Source organism: Ceratotherium simum, chromosome 1, assembly GCF_057802395.1.
Source record: "Ceratotherium simum simum isolate JZ-2026a chromosome 1, ASM5780239v1, whole genome shotgun sequence".
Taxonomy (NCBI): Eukaryota; Metazoa; Chordata; class Mammalia; order Perissodactyla; family Rhinocerotidae; genus Ceratotherium; species Ceratotherium simum.
The window spans coordinates 4822917-4850233 of NC_141900.1; the positions used below are offsets into that span (position 1 = coordinate 4822917).

General features: G+C 36.5%; 1 protein-coding gene across 1 annotated transcript in view; it reads left to right on the forward strand.

The window, feature by feature from the left end:
* ABCA13 (ATP binding cassette subfamily A member 13) overlaps positions 1 to 27317 on the forward strand; it is a 420155-nt gene that overhangs the window by 329879 nt on the left and 62959 nt on the right. Inside the window, 3 exon segments of the mRNA XM_004438384.2 lie at positions 1810 to 2063; positions 6013 to 6205; positions 8605 to 8714. Of these exon segments, the coding sequence (XP_004438441.2) occupies positions 1810 to 2063; positions 6013 to 6205; positions 8605 to 8714 (557 nt within the window).

The window sequence follows — 27317 nt, forward strand, 5'->3', positions numbered from 1 at the left end:
ATTATAAGAGAAAACAGGGCATTATTTACTATGAGATGTATAGTTGACAATTTTGTAAGTTCTTTAATTTCATGATATGATACATACATTGTTGTGTATTATAATGTACACATTATGGTGATTTTGCTCCCTCATAAAATATTGTTTAGATCAATTATTGAGTTTGAACATAAGGAGAGAAAGACTGTAAAATGTGAGTGTAATTCTCTATTATATTTCCCTAGCTTTGCTTGGTAGTTACGGTGGTCTTTCTGGGTTAAAGACTGTAAAGTATCTACGCTGAGTCTAAAGGACAGCTAAACTGACCCACGTTTCAGTGAGTTGTCTCTAGAACCTGCGTTTTTTGGTGGCAAGACCTTATTCTTTGGACGAGAAAGACTGGGATCAAGTCCTGGCCCTACCACCATGTGCCTTGGACACATTAATCAGCCTCTTGAGACTGTTTCCTCATTAGAACTGAGTTTACTTCTCAGTACCTTGTACATTTATTGAGAGAACGAAATGAGGTAAAAATTCAATAAAACTGGAGGCATACAGTACTTTACAGAATGCATTTAGTGGACAGTGATTAACATTGTAATAATTTTAATCTCATTATAAAATAAAACTAGTATTCATAAAATACCAGATGCTAAAGACAATTAAATTTATAGATGCTGAATTTTTATTTATATTCAATTTAAAAATTATATTAAATATACAGCCTTTTTTGTTGTTTTTTCTGAAATTACATACTGTTTAATCTCTTTCTGTCTCCTTCCTTATTCATTCTGTCCTTGTAATACCACTTTATTCTAATATGTTTGATAATGACAAATACATATATTTAACATTTACTGAATGCTAAGTATGAACTAGGCATTTTGCATGTTATTTACATGCTCACAGTCACAGCTTTTAGGATTATCCACTCATTTAACCACTAATGTCACCTTGTGACTATTAATGTCACCCATATGTCTTAGTCAGCCTGGGCTGCTATAACAAAATACCATAGACTGGGTGCCCTAAACAGTAGACATTTATTTCTCACAGTTCTGGAGGCTGGAAGTCCAAGATCAAGGTGCTTGTAGATTCAGTTCTTGATGAGGCCTCTCCTCCTGGCTTGCAGATGGCTGCCTTCTTGATGTGTCCTCACTTGGCAGAGAGGAAAGTCTGATGTTTTTCCTGTTCATATAAGGGCACTAATCCTATTGTGGGGGTCCACTCTCAAGATCTCATCTAAACCTAATTACCTCCCAAAGTCCCCACCTCCAAACACTATCATGCTGGGGGTTGGGGCTTCAATATGTGAATTTGGGGGAAATGTAAACATTCAGTCCATAACATTCCACCTCTAGCCCCCCAAAATCCATGTCCTTTTCATGTGAAAAATACATTCATTCTATCTCAACAGCCCCTGAAGTCTTAAGTTGCTCTAGTATCAACTTTCAAGTCCAAAGTCTCATCTAAACGTCATTTAAATCAGGCGTAATTCATCCTGAGGCAAATTCCTCTCCACTTGTGAACATGTGAAACCAGATAAGTTCTGTGCTCCCAAAACACAATGGTGGGACAGGCATAGGATAGACATTTCCATTCCCAAAGGGAGAAATTGGAGGGAACAAAGGGGTGAGGGCTCCGAAGCAAGTCCAAAACCTAGCAAGGCATAACCATTAGATCTTAAGGCTGAGAATGAGCCTCTTTGGTTTGATGGCTGTCTGAGAGTGTCACTGAGTGACTGGCTAGGGAGGACCTGGGACACAAGGAGAAATGGAAGTCGTGCAGAGCTTTTAATTTGATTTCTTTTCTCTCTCTTTCACTGCGCAGAATTTACAGAACATCTATGATGTCCTCAAGTGGGTCTTTACTATTTTTCCTCAATTCTGCCTGGGTCAAGGACTGATAGAACTCTGTTATAATCAGATCAAATATGACCTGACCCACAACTTCGGCGTTGATTCCTACGTGAGTCCCTTTGAGATGAACTTCCTGGGCTGGATCTTTGTGCAATTGGCCTTACAAGGCACAGTTCTTCTCCTCTGGAGGATTCTGCTGCACTGGGATTTCCTGCAGCGGTTAAGGTAGGTCCTGCAGGCTCATCCTTGAATGGCACCAACTTTTGAATAAAGAGGGAGAGAAAACTCCATCCTGGAGGTTACAAGATAAGAAATGTGCCTGATCAGTTTTATACCTGGTTATAACGAGTTAAGATTTATTTTTCTTTTCTTCTTTTTTTGATTGATGTGAGTCACCACACCAGGAAGGAGAATGTCAAAAGATAAGCTGTCAGCCTGTGAGATAATCATTTCAATTATTTAATTGTCTCACTGAATTTTCCCCTTTGAAATTGCTCAATTTCCCTCTTACTCTGATTGTAGCCCCTAAGGTGAATTTGGTTGATACCATAACATAATTTATTTTTATGGCTAAATGGTGTTAACTCCTAGAAGCAGGAATATATGGAAATTCAGTGCTGATTACCACTTGCCCTTTGCCAGATCTCGTTGCTATTAATGCTGTGTTCTTATCCTTGTTAGGCAAGGATGAAAGTCAGTAGCACAAGGGATCTGTGTATATATACAGATATATACACAGATATATAGTGGTCTAGAAGGTGTATGTGTGTGCATGTGTGTAGGCGTGCCCACAAGCACACACACATGTCCCTACTATTCTAAATAGGATTTAAGGTGGCTTTGCAAGGATATCTAAAATATTTTCAGATGACATATTTGAAATAGATAAGGAAAACGTGCTTTCCTGTGTAGGGTCCAAAATGGTGTGTCTCTCTCTCCATGACCCATGTGGCCTGAATCTGTTGACTTGCTCTTTCCAAGTGAGGGATCCTTTATGGAGGAATGACTAATCAGGACCATGTCACTGGAGAACCTACTAAAAATTATGAAGACACACTATTGATATTTTATCTTGATCCTCCTCTAGAATTTTTTCCTTTCAGTCCTTTCACGACATCTTTCCTTGGCGTATGGCGCTGAGTCCAACTCCCACAGAGGCACTTGTGTTCATGAGTGGGTGCCTAATTAGTTGTTAAAAAAGGGAGACATAGAGGAGGGACAGCTTATGCCACGTGATGCTGACGTCACTCCTCTGTAACCCCTTTAAATCTGCTCAAGTACAGAACCGTTTTAAATACAAATCTCAAGGCTCTTTTGAATTGGCCACAGTCACTCTGGAATCTGTAGATTTCCAGTATCTGACTGAGTCTAGAATAGAATTCCGAGTACCTTTCAAACATAATTGGTTCTATGATTGACCCTCACTGGTTTAATCTATTTTAAAACCTATAACATAGAATTCCCTTTGGCAGATTTCAGGGTGCTCTGCTCTATAGCATCAACAGATTTTTCTTTAAAGAGAAGACTTCCTGTATTATCTTTACTTTGTAGAGTGTAAGTATAAGTTAAACTATATTTTAGAATAATGTCTTTGTTATTCACAGTAAATAGTCAATATTTGTTGTTCTTTGTCAATGTGAAGTTTACAGAGTACAGAAATTTAATTTAATTTAGACACGAAGTGCCTACCACTCCCTTATGGATGACTGTTACAATGACTATCTGACCAAATTAATTTTTTTTTAAATCCAGATCTAACCACGACACTAATCATTGCCTAAAAGATAGAAGTCCAAGGTTCTTAGCTAGGTCCCTTCAAGTCGGGCACCTTGTGCTCAGTGGAGCTCTCTATGATTCTCCCTACACCCCATACATGCCATTTTGCCTCTGATCACCTGCCCAGTCTGGTCCTCTGCCATTACTGACTTCCCCCACTTCTAGCACCCTCCTCCTGTGTTCCCACTGCCTCCCAGGGTTGGCTTAATGCCTTCTCAGCATTTCCCTTATAGCCTGTCTTTCTCTATCAGGGCCATTAGTGTTGGCTTATAGTATTTCTATCTTACTCTCTGCTGCTTGACTTTAAGTTCCTTCACAAAGGAAATATTTTACACTTATCATAGTTGAATCTTGGATGAGAATAAGAAGAACCCGCCCTCTGCATCTGGGACACACAGATCCTGCGTTCCCCAACTAAGCAGTCTCCATGACCAGCACCTGATGCTGGGTGTGAGTGCCACGCAAGTGAGCCTCCTTCACTGCTGCCTTCCCTACCCTGCGCTGGCGGCTGTCCTGCAGTCCTGCTGCTGGCCTTTGGTTCTGTCAGAACCATTAGAACCTGAGCCCTGGCCGTATGCCAGTCAGGTTGCCTGGGTTTGGGAGAGTTCTTGCCTGTTCTCTCTCTGGTATGGAGCTGGACTTTGCTCTCTGTACCCTAGGCACTGTCTGGCTCAGAACAGTCACATGACCCAAGACAGCATTTCTCTTCTGATACTAGTTATGCTGAATCTCTGGAGAGTTCTGCTACACCTGGTGCCCATCCAGATTCTTCCTTTGTGGTATAGATGCCATTTTTTCTGGTTGTCAGTTGGAAGATGGCTAAGTGCCACATTTCTGAGTGCAGCTGGATGAACTGTATGTTGGATTGTTGTGAGGTGGCCAACAGAAGTTACCTCAATCAATTGTCCTCCATCCATAGAATGACTTGAGATTTAAACAAATATACACTCCTGTGCTGAGATCAGAACCTTGAGATCAGAAGCTCTGGGGATGAGGCCAATTTATAAAGCTTCGCGGGCGATTCTAACAAGGAAACGCTGAGAACTGCTGATCTGGGTAACTTGGGGATGGATCTTGGAAACCAGAAGGAATAAAGGTGGTACACTTTCCTATTAGAGTGAGAAAATACCTTTGGAAGGCCAGGACAGGCTGAAGAATCAAGGAGCACACTTTCAACTGGGAAAGGGGAAGATAACAGTCAAAAAGAAAAGTGTAAAATTCAATGAATTTTCCCAAATTGAACACACTTGTGTTACCTTCTCTCAGACTGAGCACTATCAGCATCTCAAAGCCCCCTCACAACCCTACTCCAGTCTGTAACCACGCTATAGTTAAGTGCTGTTCTTATGTTTATCTGCATTGATTCTTTTCTCATGCTTTTGAATGTTATATAAATGATATCAGGTAATATTTACTCCTGAGTATCCAGCTATATTTTCTCATCATATAGGTGTGTGACAGATAAGTTATATATTTGTTAAATGGTGATTTTAGGTACAGAAAAAATAATACAGAGAAGGACCTGGGGCCACGGGTGCTGGCAGTAGATATTTTATTTTATTTTTATTACCCTTTTATTTTAAAATAGCTTAAGCCTCACAAGAAATTGCAAAATTAGTACAGAGAGTTCCTATGTACTCTTCACCCAGCTTTTCCAAATGATACTATGATAATGTGACAATATATTACATTGACAAAACCAGGAAACTGATGTTCGTGTAACACTAACTCAGTGATCTGTACCCTTTTAATTATTAAAACGTGGGCATATTACAGTTTACAGGGGAAATTAAAATTTACTTGATAGTTAAAAAACACCAGAATGAAAATCATAGGGAAGATTGACAATTGGGAAGCTCAGATTTAGAGTAAATAAATTAGAGTTGAAAACTAAATTTGTATTCACCTGAAATAATTATTAAATATGCCATGCAAGGCACTGTGCAGAGTACTTGCTGTACAATCCTTTTGTACAATCCAACATATACTGTAATATTTGGGTGCTTTTATATACAATCTACTTTATTAATTGACTCATTTGCTAAAACTGCTTAGACAAGTTGAATCCTTATGATAATTTTGTGATAAATTATTTTTCCCTCTAGCACATAAATCTGACATGATTTTATTATTCATCAAATTGGGAAGTAGCTGTGGTTTGGTGTCTGTCCACTTCACTATCTTTTGGGAACATGTACATTTCCTTCACGTTAGAGGATGAACGTTGACTCTTGCTGGTCATCAGCATTCAGGATGGCAGAGCTTGGGTGCATGGACCAGAGCAGACACTGTGGTCTGAAGACCGTCTTCTGCTTTGACAGGTCTCTGCCCTTTCTCTCTCTAGACTCTTCTAGTTCCATTTCCCAGGTGTGAGTTAACTCTGAGTTTGTCTTCCCAGGGGTCACTCTGCCCTCCAAGGCACAGTCACATCTTGTAAGGACGTAGATGTTGAAAAAGAGCAACTGAGGGTGTTGAAAGGGAGAACGAATGGAGACATTCTTGTGTTATACAACCTCAGTAAAAGTTATCAAAGATTCTTCAAGAGGACCATCGCTGTGCAAGATATTAGTTTGGGCATACGAAGAGGAGAGGTAAAGAAGCTTCTAGTTGTACCCCTTTCTGTTGCAAACCTGTGTAACTCTAATTGTTATCTGCTTGTGTTATTCTCAGAATATCTGAAATCAGAGCTAAAAGCAGCCTTCAAATTCCAGGAATTTCTGCCAAATTACAAGAAGTAGAACCTGAGTAAGGAGTCTGTTGGCTCTTTCTCTAGTGAGAACTTTGCTGATTGATTGATGAGGTTTATACTGTTTCATTATTTTTAAGATTTCATGTGATTGAGGAGTTTTAATTATTGTTTGGACTTTGGGATGACTTTTTATTGAGTGCAAATATTTTATGAATCCAATTAATTAAGGAAACCACTTCTAACTCTTACTTGGACTTCAATACTCTTTAAGTGGCCAATTAAGCTCATCTAGTGAGATGCTGCTCTGGAAAGGTAAAAAGCATAGCAATAGCTCAGAATTTTTTTTCATGAATATGCCATTAATTCTAGTAGAAATGTTTAATCAGAACTGACAGAAGCCATGTAAATTGTTCCTGATTTGTGCTTAATGCATAAAGGGAAATCAGCTCTGGAAATGATTACCTTTAATTAAGTGTTAAAAATAAGAGAGCACCTTGCATTCATATTGTTCCAAGCTCCTGAGAAATTCCAAGTGGGTTATATCATTATCTGATTGGCATCCATGCTCTGCTGTGAGCAGAGAGCAGGCATTTCAAGTATGAGTATTCTGAGATAAAGAGAAGCCACGAGACCAATCTAAATTGATCCAGGAATATCCTTACACCCTGCACCGTGGTTGTGGTTGAATAGGACATTATGTTAAGGAAGGATTTTCTTGTAGTTGTTGTTTCCTACTCAACTCTAAGACTAGCTGTGCAACCTTCACCATCTTATTGAGCTATTGTTTTTACCCTTGCTTTAAAAATCAGCGTTAGTTTTGCCACTACCTATTCATGGTAGTTATAAGCTACAGGGTATGAGAAAAACTTGGAAAACTTCATCAGAGAGATGCTCCAGGCATATGAAATGATCCAAGATGCCACTTACATTTGGGTTCTATTTACTAGGCTTTTATGAGCAGCTCAATTTAATTCCCTGGATGTAAAGTGTCATGCAAGAGTCTGTGGAAGAGACAGAGATGGTTAAGATTTGTCCCTGTCCCTCTAGGAATTAATAGCTGGGTAGGAAATGAAAAATCATAAATATATACAGTGTTACATAATGGCATAAGGCAGGGGAAGGTTAAACGGTACACAGGTAGGTAGTATTGCCTTAGAGCTGTGAGTCCAGAGAGAGCAGCTGGGCAGGGAGGGATGGAAAGGTGGGAGGGCAGAGAGTGTGGGAAGAGCTCTATTAAAAACATAGGTTTGTATAAACCTAAGCCTAAGCCTTGAAGGGTAGATACAGTTTGGATAGGTTGATGGTGTTGTACCTTGGGCTGGCCAGCTCAGGTGTGGCCTGACAGGAGAGACATGTGACAAGATAGGCCTGAAACAAAATGGGCCCATATATCATGGTGGGAGAGATCCAGTTGAGGTGGAAAAAGCATGGATAGTGAAGCAGGCGGTATCCAGAGGTACAAAATGGGGTTCTCTGATAGTTAGGTAGACACGGCAACAGGAAATGCAGAAGCAGCCATTTTTCCAAGATTCCAGGAGCTGGGAAGCCAGCTTACATCAGTGCCTAGCCATCAGAAAACAGGTGTCTTGGAAGGAGATTGGTAAGAACCAGACAGACTCAGCCTCCAAGGTAGAATCTTTAGCTGAGAATAAATATACTGAGATACAAGATAGAGACTAGGTCTAGAAAAAAGCAGGAAGGCCATTTTTCACATGGAATATAAGACAGCATTGAACCAAAAAATAAATTGACTTGATGCTGAGTGTCAAAATATAGAACTAGAGGTCATCTTTTTAACTAATGTCAGGATTAGCCAAGAGTCTGAGTTAGAGAAAGAAAGAGAGAGAGAGAGAGAGAGAGAGAGAGAGACGGACGATGTGGAGAGTGGAGAATACTTGTAGAAAATACTTTAAACTATACGATGAAATCATGGCGACAATAATGATTATGATAATGTGACTTAAAAAATATACTCATCAAGGGGACATAGTTAGGAGCTTGTTGGGAGGGCTTGTTGGAAATCTCAGCATTATTGGTGGTAGTTGGCATTTACTTCTCATCCCCTTGAGTTTTCTGTACATGAATTTACTTGTCTGAATGAATGCTGAAATTGTTACACTACTCAAATTCCCTGGTAATTTGGAAAATACTTTATCATCTATGTAGTGCTTTATACAATGGTATGATTTTAAAAGTCTACAAATATCACAAACCAATGATATCAACTCAAATTTGGCTGAAAGCAAGTGCTGTTTCTGATATAATTTTAATTTCATTGTATAACTTGTTTTCTGTTTTTAGTGCTTTGGGCTTCTAGGAGTGAATGGAGCTGGGAAGAGTACCACATTCAAAATGCTGACTGGGGATGTCCCTCCCACCTCAGGACATGCTGTCATCAGGACTCCCACGGGGTAAAATTCAGATTTAATCATTTTTGCTGCCTATAGGGATAATAATCAAGGCCAGAGAACCCCCAGCATCCCCTCAGTCCAGTGGACTAAAAGTCTGGGGATGTCAATTTCCTCCAAATTGACCTTCCAATTACCACTCCTCAGAAGGGGGAAAAGAGCCTCCAAATGCGAATGAAATGAACTCATTTCTGGCCAAAGGCTAAAGGAGATGTTGGCAAAAAGCAGTCAAAGGCTGACCTCTTTCAGAGGCACCAGATGGGTTTGAGGTCTTCGGCTGTTCCCTGCGGCGTGTTGACTCAGGTGAGAGAAGGTGGCCAGCGGCTGGTTCTCCTTGCTTCGCTGTCGGAGACAGCTTCAAATGCCCTTACTGACATTAACATGAAGGTGGCCAGAAGGAGCAAGATGGTCTCCTTCCTTTTGACACACAGACCTCCTCTTTCAGGTAGTGTAGCAATTTTCTACCTGTTACTCCACATGCCATTCATGTGCATCCTAGTTTGGATGTTTCCATGTCCCATTTGATACCCCACACTTCTTATTTTCAATACTGTATTATATGGCCCTGGGCATATGTCTTTTTTTTTCTACTACAGCAAACTCTCTGTAACTTGATAATAGATTTCAGGTGTCTGTTGTTGTGCTTACATAAGGTAAACCACATGCCTTGCTGTACATTCTCTGAAGGTCACTATATAAATAGCTACCAATTTCTCAGTACCATATTTGATCTGATAGTCTGTCTACTGGAGATCATGAATCGTTCCTAAATAGACTGGGAAAATAATTTGCTTGAGATTTTTATGTATAGGTTCAAATATAGTGATTGAAAAAAATTGTTCAAAACTATCATAACCACCCATTAATTAGTTAATTCTTTGCATCAACAAGTATTTATTGTCCATCTATGATGTGCCAGGCACCAGGAGGACAAACATTTTTCACGTAATCCTAAAATCCAGTGTAAATATTTGCATGTCTCCTGCTAGTCTAATATAAACATACATACATATCTGTGTGTATATATCTAATGTTATCTACTATCTGTATGTGTGTGAAGTGTGGGTGATTAAATGTGGTGTTTATGTGAAGAGAAGAATATTTTAAAATCAGACAAGACTATAAGGATCACTGTGTATACTTCATTTACACTTATTCCATGAGCATTTCATAATCCTCTTCAATAATAGTTATTAAAAGGTTTAACTTTTTACAAGTGTGGTGGGTGTGAAATCTCATTGTTAGATCAATTTGCGCTTCCTTAATTACTCGTGAACTTTAGCACTTCCTTGATTACTCGTGAACTTGAGTGCTTTCCCATATTTATTTGTTACATAGGTTCCCTGTCATGTCCATTGTCCTTTTTTTCTATAAGGTTGTCTGTCTCTTTGTTACTCATTATATAAAAGTTCTTCATACAAACAGCTGGAAACTAATCCTTTGCATGTTTTGTATGTTTTAAGTATTATCTTTCAATAGTACCTTGTACTTTAACTTTGTTTTAAAAGTTTGTGTGTATAGAAGTTCTTGGTTTTGATGAAGTCAATTTATCGTTTTTTCTTCCTTTTTGAATCTTAAGAAATTCTTCTCTTTCTGAGGTCATAAAGCTATTCTCCGTATTTTCTTTTCAAAGGCTTATTTGTTACATTGTCTTTAATTTATATGGAGTTTACATTTGAATACATTGTCTAGTAGAAATACAATTTGATTTTTTTTCTAATCTAGAATTCCACTTTGCCTAATGCCATTTTCTCAACAAAGTATCTTTGTCCATAAATTGGAAGCACTTCTTCAATTATGTGCCAAGTTCTCAGATATGCTGGGGACTCAGCCTTAATTTCTCTTGCTTCGTGATGCATCCTAGTAAGTTGCACTGCCTGTCTTCCCAGTTCTTCATTTTCAGAATTGTTTGGACTATTCCAAAAATAATATTACATATTATTTTTAGGATCATTTTATCAACCTCTATAATAATGTCACAATATTTGAATTTTGAATGAGATTGCATCAAATTTATAATATAATTTGAGGAGATTTGACATAGTTATGATATTTTGTCTGTCTTATCCTTGACTATGGTATATACAAACATTTATTCAGACCATTTAAAAAGTAATTTAAGGCGCTGGCCCAGTGGCAGAGCGGTTAAGTGCGTGCACTCCGCTTCGGTGGCCCAGGGTTCACAGGTTCGGATCCCAGACACACACCAGTGCACCGCTTGTCAAGCCGTGCTGTGGCACTGTCCCACGTAAAGTAGAGGAGGATGGGCAAGGATGTTAGCCCAGGGCCAATCTTCCTCAGCAAAAAGAGGAGGATTGGCATTGGATGTTAACTTGTCTTCCTCAACAACAACAACAACAAAGTAATTTAATTATATTTTGCAATTTTCTTTATAGAGTCCTTCATATCTTTTTTAGATTTATTTATCCAGATTTTGTCTTCATCAGGAAGTGATTCATCTCTTAATTTCTTATTTTTGAATTTCTTCTTGTTAGATTGGCTATCCCATGGCTTGGGATTTTGCTAGCTGACCTTGTAAGTGAGTTTGTTTATGTGTTTGCCTTTGCTCTCTTGTTTTCTATGTGTCATCTTCCATCTGTCAGTTTTTTTTTTTTTTTGTGCAGAGGACTAGCCCTGAGCTAACATCCAATACCAATCCTCCTCTTTTTTGCTGAGGAAGACTGGCCCTGGGCTAACATCCGTGCCCATCTTCCTCTACTTTATATGGGACGCCGCCACAGCATGGCTTGACAAGCGGTGCGTTGGTGCGCGCCCGGGATCCGAACCCCGGGGCTGCCGCAGCGGAGCGCGTGCACCCAACCGCCTGCGCCACCGTGCCGGCCCCTCTGTCTGTCAGTTTTGTGAGTGCATCTGCAGTTTGTTCTCTAGATCTCCAGTCCAGAGCCAGGTCTTAGATTGACAGCTTTGGGTTCCCATCCTGCAGCCATATGGAGAATATTCCATTTCCAGTGACCAGATAGCTTGGTCTTGGCCCTGCACTGCTGACCCAACCTGGAAGATGAGCAACTTGAGAGTAGCCTAAGCTCCAGGCAGCTTCTCTCAGCCTCCTTTCGGGAGAGTTGGGGATCTTCTCTAGACCCAGGTATCACACACTGAACTTGATTTTGGTCCTTCTCCATCCAAACATCAGTGCTTTTGGTCCCATTACTTTGCAGGGGCCAAATTCCTAGCTGCTTTAGGTAATTCAGGTCCAGGACCCCCCAGGCAGTGGTTTGAGATCCTGTTTCCTGCATTCTCTTGTTCCTGATGCCCAGAGATGTTTATTTTTAGTGTTCTTCTATTCTAGACACCAGTTACATAGCAATAAATGAAGCAAATAAAAATATATTAAACATTTTTGGATGCAGGGGAAGAAATGTAAAGCATTGTGTCTACAATTCCCATTGGAATTTTAATTGATTTTATGTTGCTTTTATAGATTAATTTGGAAAGAACTGACATTTTAATACTGTCTTCACTTTTACAAACCTTGTATATCTTTCTCTTACTGAAATAAATCTAATTAATTTTAAAAAGTATTTTAATCAGTCCTCATATCCTCTCTAGAATACAATGCTTTCTCAGTAATTAATGAAACAGTAATTTGTCTCCTTTTTTCTGTGGTAATGCCTCTGATTCCAATTCTCCTTGCTGCTGTCCCTAGAACTATCAAAACAATGTCAAAAGGCAGTGCATTTTATTACTCACCTAAATGGTAATATTTCTATTTTATTAAGTGTGATGATTTGAAAATTATATACATATTATTATCTCATTAGTATTAATTTGCAATTTTGTTTAAAGTTCTTTAAGGAAAATCTCAAATTTATCATTTTAGCATTTATACAGATGAACATATTTTATAGTTCTTTTTCTTTTGACATATTTATATGACAAACAAAAGATTTCTGATTATTGTTCTGTCTTTACCTTTCGGCAGTACAATTTATTTTGTCATGGATTTGAATATTTTCTTATTTTCTGCATTTTCTGTAGCATTTTAAATTTATGATTCATAAGAAAAATTAGTTTGCTATTGAAAACTTTCATTTTATTACTATTAAATTATTCCTAATTTTTATTTTTGTTGTAATTTGACAATTTATACTTTCTTAAAAACATGTTTACTTAATTTAAAATTTTTAACTACTTTATCATAGTTATAACTATTATTCTAAAATTTTTGTTTTCTTTCTATTCCTATGTTTGTATGCTTGTGATTATTTTTCTATAAAATTATATTTTCCAGACTTTGACTATTTTACTTTAAAAAAAATAAAAGATTGAATTTCTTTAGCAATTAAAATGTTTTTCATTTCCAAATTTATTAAAATTTGTCATTCTTGTTAACCTCTCCACCATGCTTTTCTTAATCTAGTTTTGTTGTTTTATTTCTAACTTCTTGACTTGAATGATTTTTAAAGTCAGTTCTTTCTTTAAATTATCAAAACATTGAGTCTATAAATGCACTTGTTTATACAGCTCTACCTTGATCCTAAAATTTAATAAGTGATATTATTGCTGTCATTGTTCTTTAAATGACATATAATTTTAATTTAGTCTTTCAAAAATTTACATAGAAGATTATTTCTGGGTACTCAAAATCTTCTGTTTCTTGGCTTAATATTTTTCTTTAATTCCCTTTAAGTTACACATAGAAAAGAACATCTTAATGAATTCTCTCAAAGTGAGTACACTTTTATAGTCTATACCTAGCTCAAGAAACAGCACAAGACCAGTTCCCCTTAAGCCCTGTCTAGCTACTTCTCCACTTTAAGGGTAACTACTATCCTGATTTTTAAAATATGTAGCTTAGTGTATTATTATAAGGCAAACACTTTTTTTATTGAAGTATAGTTGACATATAATATTATAGTAGTTTCAGGGGTACAACATAGTGACTCCACATTTATAAACATTACAAAGTAATCACCACAAAACTGGTAACCATCTGTCACCATGCAAAGTTATTACAATATTATTAATTGTATCCCTTATGCTGTACTTTACATCCCTGTGACGTACTTACTTTATAACTGGAAGTTTGTACCACTTAATCCTCTTCACCTAGTTCGCCCATCCCCCTAAACCCCTTCCCTCTGGTGACCACCAGTTGGTTCTTTGTATCTATGAGTCTGTTTCTATTTGTTTGGAGCATTTAGTTCATTTACATTTAAAGTAACTGTTGATAGGTATGTACTTATTGTCATTTTGTTAGTTGTTTTCTGGTTGTTTTAGTAGTTCTTCTCTGTTCCTTTCTTCTCTTGCTTTCTTCCTTTGTGATTTGATGACTTTCTTTAGTGTAACATTTGTATTCCTTTCTCTTTATTTTTGTGTATCTGTTATAGGTTTTGGTTTGTGTTTACCATAAGGTTCTTATATATTAACCTATGCATACAGCAGTCTATTTTAAGTTGATGGTCACTTAAGTTCAAGCACTTTCTAAAAGCACTACATTTTTACTCCCTTTCCCCACATTTTATGTTTTTGACATCATATTTTACATCTTTTCTATTTTGTGTATCCCCTAGTTAATTATTGCAGATATATATGGTTTACTACTTTTGTCTTTTAACCTTCAAACTAGCTATATAGATGGTTGATCCACTACCTTTACAATATGTGTGCTATTACCAGTGAGATTTTTTCTAATTTTTTTTTTATTTCTAGGTATAGTCTTTTCTTTTCTCTTTAAAGAAGTCCCTTTAATATTTCTTGTGAAGACAGTTTAGTGGTGATGAACTCTACAGGAGAATACTAGGGTGGGGCAAGAGGTGCTAGCAAGATGGATGGAGAGTGTCAGAAATGGTGCCTGCCAGGACCAGGTCAGCTAGCAGAAGAGTGAAAAAAAATGGTGCCCGCCAACTCTTCTGTCCCCAGAGAAAGTTTCAACAGATCCCTGACCTCTGGTACACACCCTAAAATTAGTCAATGAATCTCCTTCATGTATAGCCCAGGCACTTTTCAAACTGCTACCTCTGTGCTGGGACTCAGAGCGAGTGAGTTTGCACACACATCCTTTAAGAAAAGAGCCTTAGTTTCTTGCAATCGTCCAGCTGTCCTGGACGTAAGCCCCTCAGGGTTTCAAAGCCAGGCTTTATGGGGGATGTCTTCTTGATGTAGGTCCCGCAGGCTGGGGAGCCTGAGGTGGGGCTCAGGCCCTTTACTCTTTCAGGAGGACCTCCACAGTTGTGATATCCCTCCCACTTGTGGGTTGTCTTGCGGGGGGATGTGGGTCCTGAATAGATTGCATCTCTGCCCCTTCTACCCAGCTCACGTGGCTTTTTCTTTATATTATTAGTTGTGGAAAATCTCTTTTGCTAGTCTTTAGGTCATTCTCAGAGATGGTTGCTCTATATCTAGTTGTAGTTTTGGTGTGTCCGTGAGAGGAAGGAAACTAAGGATTTTTCTACTTAGCCATCTTGATCTGACCTCAAAGGGTGACTCAGGCCAAGAAATGACAGCTAACCCAGAAGTCACTCTATGTGCCCCAGCTCAACCATGACCCGTTCCATCCAAAAGATATACAGAATCTTTCTGTATGGCTTTATCTCACATGAGTGTCTCTAGACACCACAAGCAAGTTTAATCTTGCTCATTTGTAAAAGCTAGATATGACTTTCAAGTCTCTCAGTGTACAAGTCCCATCTCCATCTCTTTCTTTTCTTTACAGTCTGCGTGTTTATCCTGGGCCATTGGACTTGGAGAGAGAGCTGCCTGTAGACTTTGCTGATTGCATACAGATGATCAAGTTTAACATGTTTTTCTGTCCTATTTCTTGCAAGTTGCAGCTGAATTCAGAGGCTTAATAAGGCTCAAGTTCAAATTTAAAAATTTTAACTACTTTATTATGTAGTTAAAGTGCATGATTTTGGCATGTCTAAGCAAGAGGTGGTGGTGTTTTCTTTCATCAAGGAGCACATCATATCTGGCCTTCATTCTTTTTTTTGCTGTTAGCAGTTTTGATGCCTAATGCCTAGTTTAATGCATTAATTCATTGGAGATTGCAAAATGCTGATATTCTAACTTTTATCATTTTATTTTCGTTTAGTAGCTGAAATAATTTTTTAAGGAGTTGCTTTCACTACATTTTATTTGATTACCCTGACGTATAATTCATGTTAAAAAGGATAGATGAATGCTTGCTTTTCTTCTTTTTGTTTATCCAGTTTTCAAGATAATCAATTGGTTGCCAGTCATCCTCAGAGGTGAAAAATTAGAGTTAGTTTGGTTTTGGTTATATCATTCTGATAAATTTAGAATATATCCCAAAGTTTGCTTTGTGCTTCTTTATCCCCTTTACTTCTTTAGATCTCCTTTTTCCTTCCTCTCCCCATTTCCCGGGAGTCTATTTTCCTCATCTGTATACTAGAATAATGACAACTTAAATTTTTGAATGAAGATTCAATGAGATCTCATATAACAGCTGCCTTGTCCAGTAACAGACATACACTTCTTATTTAAGAACTATTCCTTTTCCTAACTTAAATGAAGAAAGTTGGAGACTTGAAAGCATATGTACCTTACTACTCCAAATGCTACATGTTTGGTCATTACACCATCTGTATTGGCTCTTAACTGTTATAGCTATTGCTGTCTGTGGGCAGAGAGTACAATTATACTTTAGTTAGTCTATGTCAATTGATAAAAAGTCAATATTCGGAACTAATTATGTTCAAGAACAGAATATATATTATATCAGTTGAGTGAGTGTTGCAGGTATGTGTGAATAGAGTTGTATGTTCTATTTAACATTCTGAAACGGAATCATGCTGTAGAGAATTGAAGCTGTCTCAAGCGTTATGTTGTTGATTTTTCCCTGCAGTTATAGAAAAGGTCTTTTTGTTGATTGGGTGGTGATTTTTTTCCTAACTTCTCTATTTACAAGTACATATGGACAAAAGAATCAGAATTTCGAAAGGAAACAAAAATACAGGTTTATTTTTTTTATCCTGGGAAGACTGACTCTCTCCTTTATAATTCTATTCTATCATTTTAAAATAATGGGAAAATGAAATTCAAATAGCTTCTCTTGAAAGGAAGAAGAAATTTACATCCCTGTAGTGGTCTTCAAGTCCTTTATTATGCTACATATCTGTGTAATTAGTTTAATTATAACTTAATCACACTTGCATTAATTATCTTTTTAACCTTGATTATTTGTAATGTTAATTGCACATTGGTATTCAAGGAATTAAATGGGTAATTAGAACACAATGGAATTTTTAGCTACTTCGAGAGTTGGTATATACCTTCCTGCCTATGAATCTCATAACTTATTGCTACTTATTGCTACCTAATTGAGACACATTGATTCAGTCATTCATTATATTAAGGTTCCTTTTGTCTCTCCTTTGAGGTTATATTATCAGGAACAGTGCTCTTTTCTTGTTTAATTAATTAATTAATTATTTATTTTTTTGTGAGGAAGATCAGCCCTGAGCTAATATCCGATGCCAATCCTCCTCTTTTTTTGCTGAGGAAGATTGGCCTTGGGCGAACATCCGTGCCCATCTTCCTCTACTTTATATGGGATGCCACCACAGCATGGCTTGACAAGCAGTGCGTTGGTGGGCACCTGGGATCCGAACCTGTGAACCCCGGGCCACCAAAGCGGAGCACATGCACTTAACTGCTTGCACCACCGGGCCAGCCCCCTAATTTATTAATTTTTATGAATGCGTATTCTCAAACTTGAAAATAATCTATGTCTAAAGAATTCATTTCAAAACTGACCATTACAATTTGGTTTAAAGTACCATGAGCTTCTGACATAATGACGGTGGTCACAATTTGAAAGACTGCAGGTCAAAATCATATGCATTTTTATTTGGCCAGTATAGTGTTTAAATTTTGGCATTGGATAGCACTTCATCAGAACACATACTTCTAAGTTTGTCACAGTTCCCCCCACTCCATATTGCCTCACTACTGAAATCATCAGTTGTTTAGGTTGACTGTTTGAATCCTGAAAACATTGTGTTTGCAGCCCCTAGATAAAGTAAATGCTAATAACAATAGTCATAATTTATTGTGACTCTATTATTTGCCAAGCATTATGTTAAGGGCCTGGCATTCTTGATCTCATCTAATAATGCAACATCCTTGGGAACAGGGTATTATCCTAATTTAACTGACAATGAATCAGAGATTCAGAGGATTAGTGGCATACCGGAAGACAGACTTCTAGAAAGTGGCAGAAGATTTGCATCTAAGTTTTCAACTCTAAATCTCATGCTCTGCCTCTTCCAATTATGAGAGAAAAAAACACAAAAAAACAACAATCTATAGAGATACAGCATAAAATATGAAAAAAAGGGAGCAGCAAGATAAATATTATTTTTAAAGGCAGTTGACAGATGCCAGAGCAAGCATGTATTTTTGCAGTAAATGCTGTTGAGTTTATCTTTCCTTAAAAACATCAAATACTCAGAAACTGACTTTTAAAAAATATGCCTTTTGTATAAACACACAACACAAAATTACAGTGAAAATTAAAAATAAAAGCATGGCAATTAGGCAAATAAAACAAAACAAAAATAAGTATATTAACACCCCATAAATAGAATTTAAGGAAAAGGCATATTTGAGGCAAAAGTGCTATACATTAAGAAATTATAGTCTCATATATGAAGTCATTATTATCAACAAGTTCTAATGTGAAATATAAAACATTAAAATGTGCAAAACAAACTCTGTTGGAAAACCAGAATGACAAAAATATATTTGAATTAAGAGATCTTCTCTTTACCTTCATTATTTGATAATTAAAGTGTAATACATACAACAACATCAACACAAGGAATAAGTCTATATATGCTGCAAAGATCCTAAATTAAACACCTCATATTTATTAGTAAAGTATTAGAGTAATTCCCATTAAAACAAATAACAAAGAATAACACTATTAACATTATATAGCATTATTCCTGAATTTAAATTCCACTACATGACATAGTTAAGAAATAATATGAATATTTATACTAACACTACTAATATTATATTTTTATTATGATATATTTAAAATCTCCATGGAAATAAATTAAGAAACAATTCAATAGAGGTGGCCAGATAAACATTAAAAATACAAGAATCAAGAACTTTCCTATGTGCCAACAATAATGAGTTAGAATGCATAATAGGAAACACTCTTAATTACAATAGCAAAAATGCATGTAAAATACCTGTGAATAACCTCAGGAAGAAATACGGTGAACCTATACGATAAAATCTAGATAACTTTTTTTTGAGGATAATAAAGCATGATTGAATAAGTAGTGAGATATGCCATGTTGCTGGATGGAAAAGCCAAACAGTCTTAATATAATTCTTCTTCACCATGTTTTGTAGATTTAATATAATTCTAGCTGATATTGCAGAAAGTAGGAGGAAACTTGATACAGAAATTCTGAAATTTATATAGATGAGTCTAGTCATGACAATTTTGAAAAAGGAGAATAGATAGATGATACTTAATTGCTCTAATAGGTATTTCAATGCACTATATTTATTTTGGAATAAAATTGTGCCTTTCTGATTGAATAGCTTAATCAATGTGGTAGAATAGAGTCAAATACAAAAAAGATAGTACGCAAATTTCATATCAGTGAGTAAAGGAAAAATAAGTTACCAGTTTTTCCTGAGACCAGTGTTTAATATTTCTCATAGAAAACTAGAAATAATGCAAGTAAATGTAAACATTCATTATTCAACAGGGAATTATTTCTGAACGTTAGTATAAAATTCTTAACAAAATACAGATATATTTAAATGTGGAAATTTTAAATTTTTCTGTAAGTGAAAACATTAAAATTTAACGTCAAAAACAAGGATCAAATAAGACAAACCATAGATAGACATAACATGAAAAGTAGTTACAAAGTCACTTGAAATAATATTTAATGACACTTAAGGCCAAAGACTAGAATGACCTAAAAATGCTCTTGTTACTAGATAAAAGTTAACTAAAACTATTTTATAAGCGCCTAACTTAGGCCACGGGTAGAAAGGGAATCCGTAGGTTCCATAAAAGAAGAAACTAACAAACCAGAGTAATTGTTGGGCTGAGGCTGTGGCTGCCTGAGAAAGGGGCAGAGCAGCTGCGGGTTTGTGAATTGGAGGCTTAAGTTTTAAGGTCCCTGAAGGTGCCAGAGATGTCGCTGCAGCTCTGCATGAGGGGAAACTTGGAGCCGAAACCCTGTATAAGTCGAGCGTCACGGAACAGCTGCATCCTTACTGACACAGTGGGCTCTTGAGAAATCCTTACACTGGCATAGAAAGATGATAGGAAAAGCTGTTGGTTTCTATTGAGGCTCAGAGTTTTAAAGGCAAGGTCTCCCCTGGAATTTTGAAACTCTGGGCTTTTACTCCCTGTGGGTTGGGGGTCTATATTGAACTGCACCTCTCCCTACCCACGAATGTAACCCAAAGATCAGCTCCCAGTTGATGGCGCCCATGGGCACCTGGAAGAAGAAAACACACAACTTTTGTGAAGGGTTGCTCCCCCAACTGAAACTTAAAGGGATTTTCAATTAAAAAACAAAGGAGTCCCGCTAAAGTGGACTTTCCAATCAAACATTAAAAAACACACAGAAAATTATCCACTGTGGATATAAATCGATGGATATGACAAAGGAGAATTGGCACAACAAGAATGTAATATAACAGAACTACAACCTCGAAAAGAATGCACAACATGGATGAAGCAATATGACATTATAAAAAAGAACAGATTTGAAAAATAACAGTAAGATTGAAATTAAAAAGAAAACATAATTGTTGGGTTAAAAACAAATAATACACAGCTTATGAAAAACATATGAAAGAGAAATTAAGAGATATCAGGGCTAGAAAGAGAAGATCCAACTTATATTTAATTAGATTACTGAACGACAGAATAGAGACAGTGGAAAAGAGGCACCATTTGAAGAAATAAGAACTAAGAATTTTCTAGTATTAATAAAAGAGATGACTCTTTAGACTGAAGCACACTATGCTTCTCAGGCATGATAAATACGAACATATTACCTAGACATTTTGTAGTGAAATTGCAGAATTCCAAATACAAAGATAAACTTAAAAAAAGAAGAGAGAAAACACGGGTCATCATAAAGGAGTAAAATCAGCCTTGTACCTGTTCAAAATAGTCGCTACTAGCCATTCATGGCTTTTAAGCTTCAATTTAAATAAATTAAATTAAATTATAAATTTAATTTCTCAGCAGCACTAGCAGCGTTTCAAGAGCTTAACAGAGTCTTCTGTTTCAGACAGCACAGAAATAGAACACTTCCATGATTGCAGGAAGTTTAATTGGATAGTACTGAGTTAAACCAAAGGCCACGTTTTTAGCAGAAAGAATATAAACATAAATAAGGGAATAATAGCATGAATAAAAAAGCTGGAAGAAAGCATTGCTAGGTCTACAGCTGTTATATCTAGGAAGGGTATTATAGATGATTATGTGTTCCTTATTCCTTCCTGGGTTTTCCAAATCTTATATCGTGATCATGTGTTAAATTGTCAGGTAATTAAATAATAAACAATAGAAAAACTCTTTTAAGAGATAAGACTTTCTCTTTGTATCTCAGACCAGCATGTTTGGAGCCTGCTCCGTTTAAATATATGCAAGTGAGACAGACCTCTTTTTTTTTTTGGCCTTAGTTTCTTCCTGTCTTAAATGATCACTATCATAGAATTCATGTGAGCAATAACTATTAAGCGCTATAGCACCATCAAATTGCTAAGTGTTATGGCTATAGCACTTAGGAACTTATATACAAACTACTCTCCTTCATTTAAACCACTGCAATACCAATATAAAAAAAAGACATCAAACTCATTTATTGCTTATAAAAGCCTTATGTTCCTTTAGACTAACATGAATCGTAAATTAGAGTAATTTAAATCATCACCTCACCAACTAAGAATTGCTTGAAAATTTGTTTCTCTCTCATTTTAAATTAAACAGCAATTTAACAGCGCTAGTATAGAGTTAGGAAACACTGAAGGGAAATCCTCTATAATCTTACATTAAAATGCTTTTTATTCTTGTAGTCCCCAGTTTTGAATAAAAAAAAATCTATATATCTTTCTAACTACACCTATACACATGCATACATACATAAATACATAGTTACAATGATAGTATTACTTTTCATTCATTTCACCCAGTTTTTTGGTTTACATCATATCAGAAGAGTTTTTCAGTACCTCAGCACAGACTTCATATTAATGCCTGCCTTATATTCTGTTGGGTTTCTACACCAGCACGTACTGAGCCATTTCTCTAACACAGTTATATTCTTACTTGATTTTTCCTTTCTTAGAGCAAAGTGTCCCCTAGTTATAACAGTCTTATTCTATAAAAGAGAGTGTTTTCTGTTCTGTGGTGTGGCTAAGATATGGCAGAAGGTGCAAACCAGCAGAAAGCATCCATACTTAGCCATCAACATTGACTTCAGTGGACATGATGCAGATTATCACTGCACATTAATGGTATTTCCAGGAGTTATGCAGTACTTTCTGCCTCAAGCTTCCCTGGGGAGCACGGGGATGTGTATGTGAAGAGATGCTCTTAATTTCAGACTGAAGATGCTTAATTCTGTGTATGTGCTGCTCGTCATGACTGCTAATGTATGACTTTAGATATGGTCTGTCATGCAGGATATCTTTCTAACCCCACACCAACAGGGCTAATCTACAGCTAGAACTGAGAATGTGATTCTTTTTAATGGGAAATACTTTCAGTACGTAAAGAACTACTGACATCTCATACATAGTGTGTACTGTAATTTGTTATTTCTCACTGGGACTTTATCCTATACCAACAAATCTCTGTCTATATTCCTATATGGATGTGCCAGTATAATTAAATCATCTTGGGTAATCTATTTGTTTCATTACAAAGTGGTATGAGAAAAACTCTGAATGTCCTCTGGCAGAGATAGGTCCCTAAGCATTTTGTTAATTAAGGGATAATGTTCACTGAAGAAGAATATTGGAGGCAATTGCTTCCTTTCCCAGACATTTAAATATGAAAGCCAAGCTGAGGTCTTTGGAAATTTAGAATATGTCTTTTCTAAGGCTATTCTAACATAGAACCATATTTTCTTTAATAAATAAAATAGGCTGCTGGGGGTGGGGGCTGGTAGGAACACCAACTTGAGACACTTGATTTTCTTTGTCCAAAGATTTTTAAATGTCAAAAGCAATCTCAAACTTATAGCTTATCTATTGAGCTGTATAAGAGTTCAAATGCAAGCTTCTAATGTTAAAATCAGAGTGAGTATATTGTCTAAGCTCTTTAGCCTTCCATAAAATGTCCCCCAGGGAATGCTTGTCTCCACTGCAGGTGGTAACTAAGTGTCCCGAACATTGTGCAGGGTCTGTGTTCCTCCCTTGGCACAGCTTCTCTACTCCCCACATGTCCCTTTCACCTAGGAGCTCTAGTTGTCCATTAATATCAAGCGTAAACAAGTCCACTGCCTCCCATGGGGAAGATAGGATTATTCTCAACTGTGTACTAAGACTGAAACTTGACCATATCTCTATTAAAATACCCTGTTACATTCTGTTTCATTTTTCATTGGTAAGTTTGTTGGATGGTGAGCTCTCTGAAGTTGTACATAGTATTTTCTCAATAAATGACTCAACCCTTTCATTTTACGGGTGAAGAAACCGAGACCAGAGTAGTGAAAGGACTTGTCTTAGTCATATAGTTTGAAGTTAGTGGTAACTAAGTCTTGTAATTCCCAACACTTGTTCTCTCCCTACTTCTCCTTAACATTCATGGAAATAAGTAAAAGAAAAGTGCCAGATGTGGTGGGGCTGATGATCAGCTTTGCTCAGTTCTGCTTTGACAGGAGTGTTAAGATTGGTTAAGAGTGGTCATTTACCTGGCATACCTGTGACCAAAGAATCCTAAGCTATTTAAAAGTCATTATTTATCTTTTATGCTGATTCTAAAGACTTTTGGTTCCTCACATGAATTATACTTATAAATATGCTTGCTACCTACACTTTTATTTCACATGTCATTTATAAGATTAATTTTCAAAATACTCTAACCAAAACAACATAATTAAATATGACTTGGTGAGGGAAAAATGATTAAAAATTTTTTTGTTGACTTAAAAGTATTAGGTAGACATTATATTTTCCGTTGTTGAATTGATCATCCAATCCATACAGACACAACCATATGAGTGGACACAAATCATATGACTTTTTGACTAATTGAGTATCTAACTAGTCATGTAAGTGAAATAAAATTGTAACTTTTGAGATTTATTAAAACAATAACTAAAGCTGTTACATAGTGCTTTGGATATCCAAAGTATTGCCATTGTATCTTTACTGCATAAAACAGACATTTGTTCTATTTGTTATGTATATTGCACATATAAACCATGATCTCGACCTCTGAGGATCATTCATGGGTCAGAGATCTATGGCACAGTGGTTTGAGAGCTTGAGCTGGGGAGCAGTCTCTTGGTCTAAATCTTGGTTTTGCCACTGTCTGGCTATGTAAACTTGGGTAAGTTGTTTGTCTTTGTTAAAACATCAGAAAAATGAAAAAATAACAGATTGAGATAACTTACCTCAAGGGTCTATGTGAGGGTGAAATGAGATAATCCATGTCTGGCATGTAATGAACACTGAATAAATTTTTGCCATTATTATCATTGCTCACATTGAAGTTTTGACCTTGAGATGTCTAGGAAAAAAGGAGATTATTGTGACCTGGTGGGTTTTGGTTAACCTGGTTAAGAAAACTTTTGTTCTCTCTCCTCCACCCCTCAAGTTCACAATTAGATGGAGCATAGCTGACACTTCTGTACCATGCTTACCACAAACTGTCTGAATATTTATTTTCATGGAAAATTCAGGTTATGTACTTTCTTTTGTACCAAACACTTTGCGGATTTTTTATTCTTATCTTTGAACAACAAATCCCTTGACACAGTTGTTTTTTGTGGTTATTTGTTTTTCCTTTTGCAGTGGATGACACCGCTGGTTGAATAACTCTGTGTGTATGTGTGTGTGTGTGTGTGGGTGTGTGTGTGTATACATATTAGTTTGCTAGGGCTGTTGTAATAAAATACCACAGACTGGATGGCTTAAGCAATAGAAATTAATTTTCTCACAGTTCTGGACATGAGAAGTCCAAGCTCAAGGTGTCAGCAGAGTTAGCTTCTCCTGAAGCCTCTCTCCTTGGCTTGGGGTTGGCCACCCTCTGTCTCTCTCTCTTCTTATGAGGACACCAGTCATATTGGATTAGGGCTCCACCCTTATGACCTAATTTAACCTAAATTACCTCTTTAAAGGCCCCATCTCCACAGACAGTCGACAGTCACATTCTGAGGTACTGGGGGTTAGGTTTTCATATTTTTTCCCTTGGGACAAGTCATCAATGCTGTGTGGCCTCCCCACTGTATCAGCGTTTGCTATCTGGCATTCTACAGGATTTTCTTCAGTTAGAGATGGGAATAATAGAGGCTGTCGAATGAAAAAGATTCTTCTTTCTTTCTCTTCTTTCCCTGTTCTTCTCCCTCCATTCCACCATTCCTTCCCTCCTTCTTCTTTTCCTCCTTCCTCCTCTTTTCTGAAAAAGTTAAGAAGATGGTTGAGTGTGCACTGCACAGAAATCCGTGTCCACTGGGAAGTAAAGAGTGCTGCCTTTTCCCTCTTTTTGTGTTTCTACATATTCACGCTATATTTCACATTGTCACTTTAGTGGGGTAACCTTCATACGAATTTCAGCTTTCCTCTGCATAAAACCTGGCTGAAAAAACGCGGAAACTCATAAACCTGTTGCAGTGCGGCTGTGAAGGACACAGTCCAGTCTGTGGGCTGTTCTGACCAAAGTGCAGGAGCTGCTGCAGCAGAGCTGGGCACCTTCGAGGACAGTGGGCCCACATATGTCATTCTTCACCGCCCTCCTCTGCAGCAGGAACACTGCACTAGTAAGGGGAAAATGCTTCTGAAGGAAAACAAATAATATAATTATAAATACTTCCAAACAAGTACACAACATACACCCTTTGTTTGTTTAACCTCCACATGGGAGCAATGAACATTATCAACAAGCTAAATTCCAAGATAACTCTATATGATTGGGGATAAAATGACTTCAGTGAGTTCTTCTCTTCTAGTTATTCAAATATTTTAATGTCTACCCAGTGTGATTAATTGATGACTCTAGGGCAATGCCAGGAAAGCCTTCCTCACCTAAATAGGGATATTCACCCAAGATAAAAATTCTAGTTCCTTGCTGTTTTGTTTATACCTAAATCCTTACAGATCTGTATCTTATTCAGAGATAAGAAGTGAGATAGAATTTAAATTTGAAATAAAAAAAGGTTTTCCACTTATCCCAATACCATTTATTGGATAATCTATTGATTTGAAATGACCCATTTACCATTTAATAAATTATTAAGTATGTTTATATGTACTTGATATGTTTATGTGCTTTTAATTTTGAATTTGTTTGCATTTTCTGGCACAACTTCTACCCTATTTTTTTAAACTGTGATTTTATAATATGTTTTACTATCAAAGAAGTTCCCTTCATCATTAAACTCTCAGAATTTTCCTATTATGAAACATATAGATAGATACAAATAATTGTAAAACGTTGAAAAGATTGTAGTGTTGAGCCTCTTCTTTCAGGACTTTTGTCTCACTTTCCACTTATTGCAGTTTTCTATAATGTTCTTCATTAAATTCTAATATATCCTGCATATTTCTTGTTATGGATACTCCTTCACATTTCATGTAATTTGATAGTGAATGGAATTTTCCCTCTCCTATATTTTTAGTTGGTTAATCTTGATATATAAGGAAGCTATTCAATACTGTTTTTTAAGTTGTGATCAACCATTTTGTTGAATTATTTTATTTGATCTAATATTTTCTTAGTTAAATATCTCCACTTCTTTGGTAGACAAAATATTTCCTAATTTCTAATATTTGTATCTTTATGTATTTTTCATTATTTTATTTGATTGAATTTACTTGAACTTCTAGAATTATGCTTAAACCTGCAGTGGTAATATTTATTTTTCACTAAGCACTCTCTTTTTCTGAAATTTTTGGTCAGGAATGAATGCTGATTTTATCTGATACTTCTAAATCATGAATATCAGTGATCTTTTTTTCATCCTTTGAACCATCTTATTTTTCATATATTTTTTAAAAGAATACATACACATAGTGGTTAAGTCATTATTCAGTGTTTATATTATTATGATTATATAAATACTGTTCACAGTTGAGGCCTGAAATGCCATGACGTTTCCACTTCCTTTTCATACAGTTTTCTGTTAGTAGTTGTCTTTGTTCATTTGCTTTGTTTTCTATGAATTATCCATTTTTTACAATCCAATCAAGCCTGTCACTTAGTCTTTCAATTTCATCTTCTTGAAGATATCATGTCTTTCTATTGCCTTCTATTCCAACCTGTGTCGGTACCTCTTCAGATGTGCTATTCAGCTGTTGTCTTGTATCTTGTGTCACTTTCATTATCACTCTGAGATTCATTTCCTCCTCTCTTTTGTTGGATTCCTGTTTCCTGTTTCCATGTCATCTCTTGTCTTGGTTTAA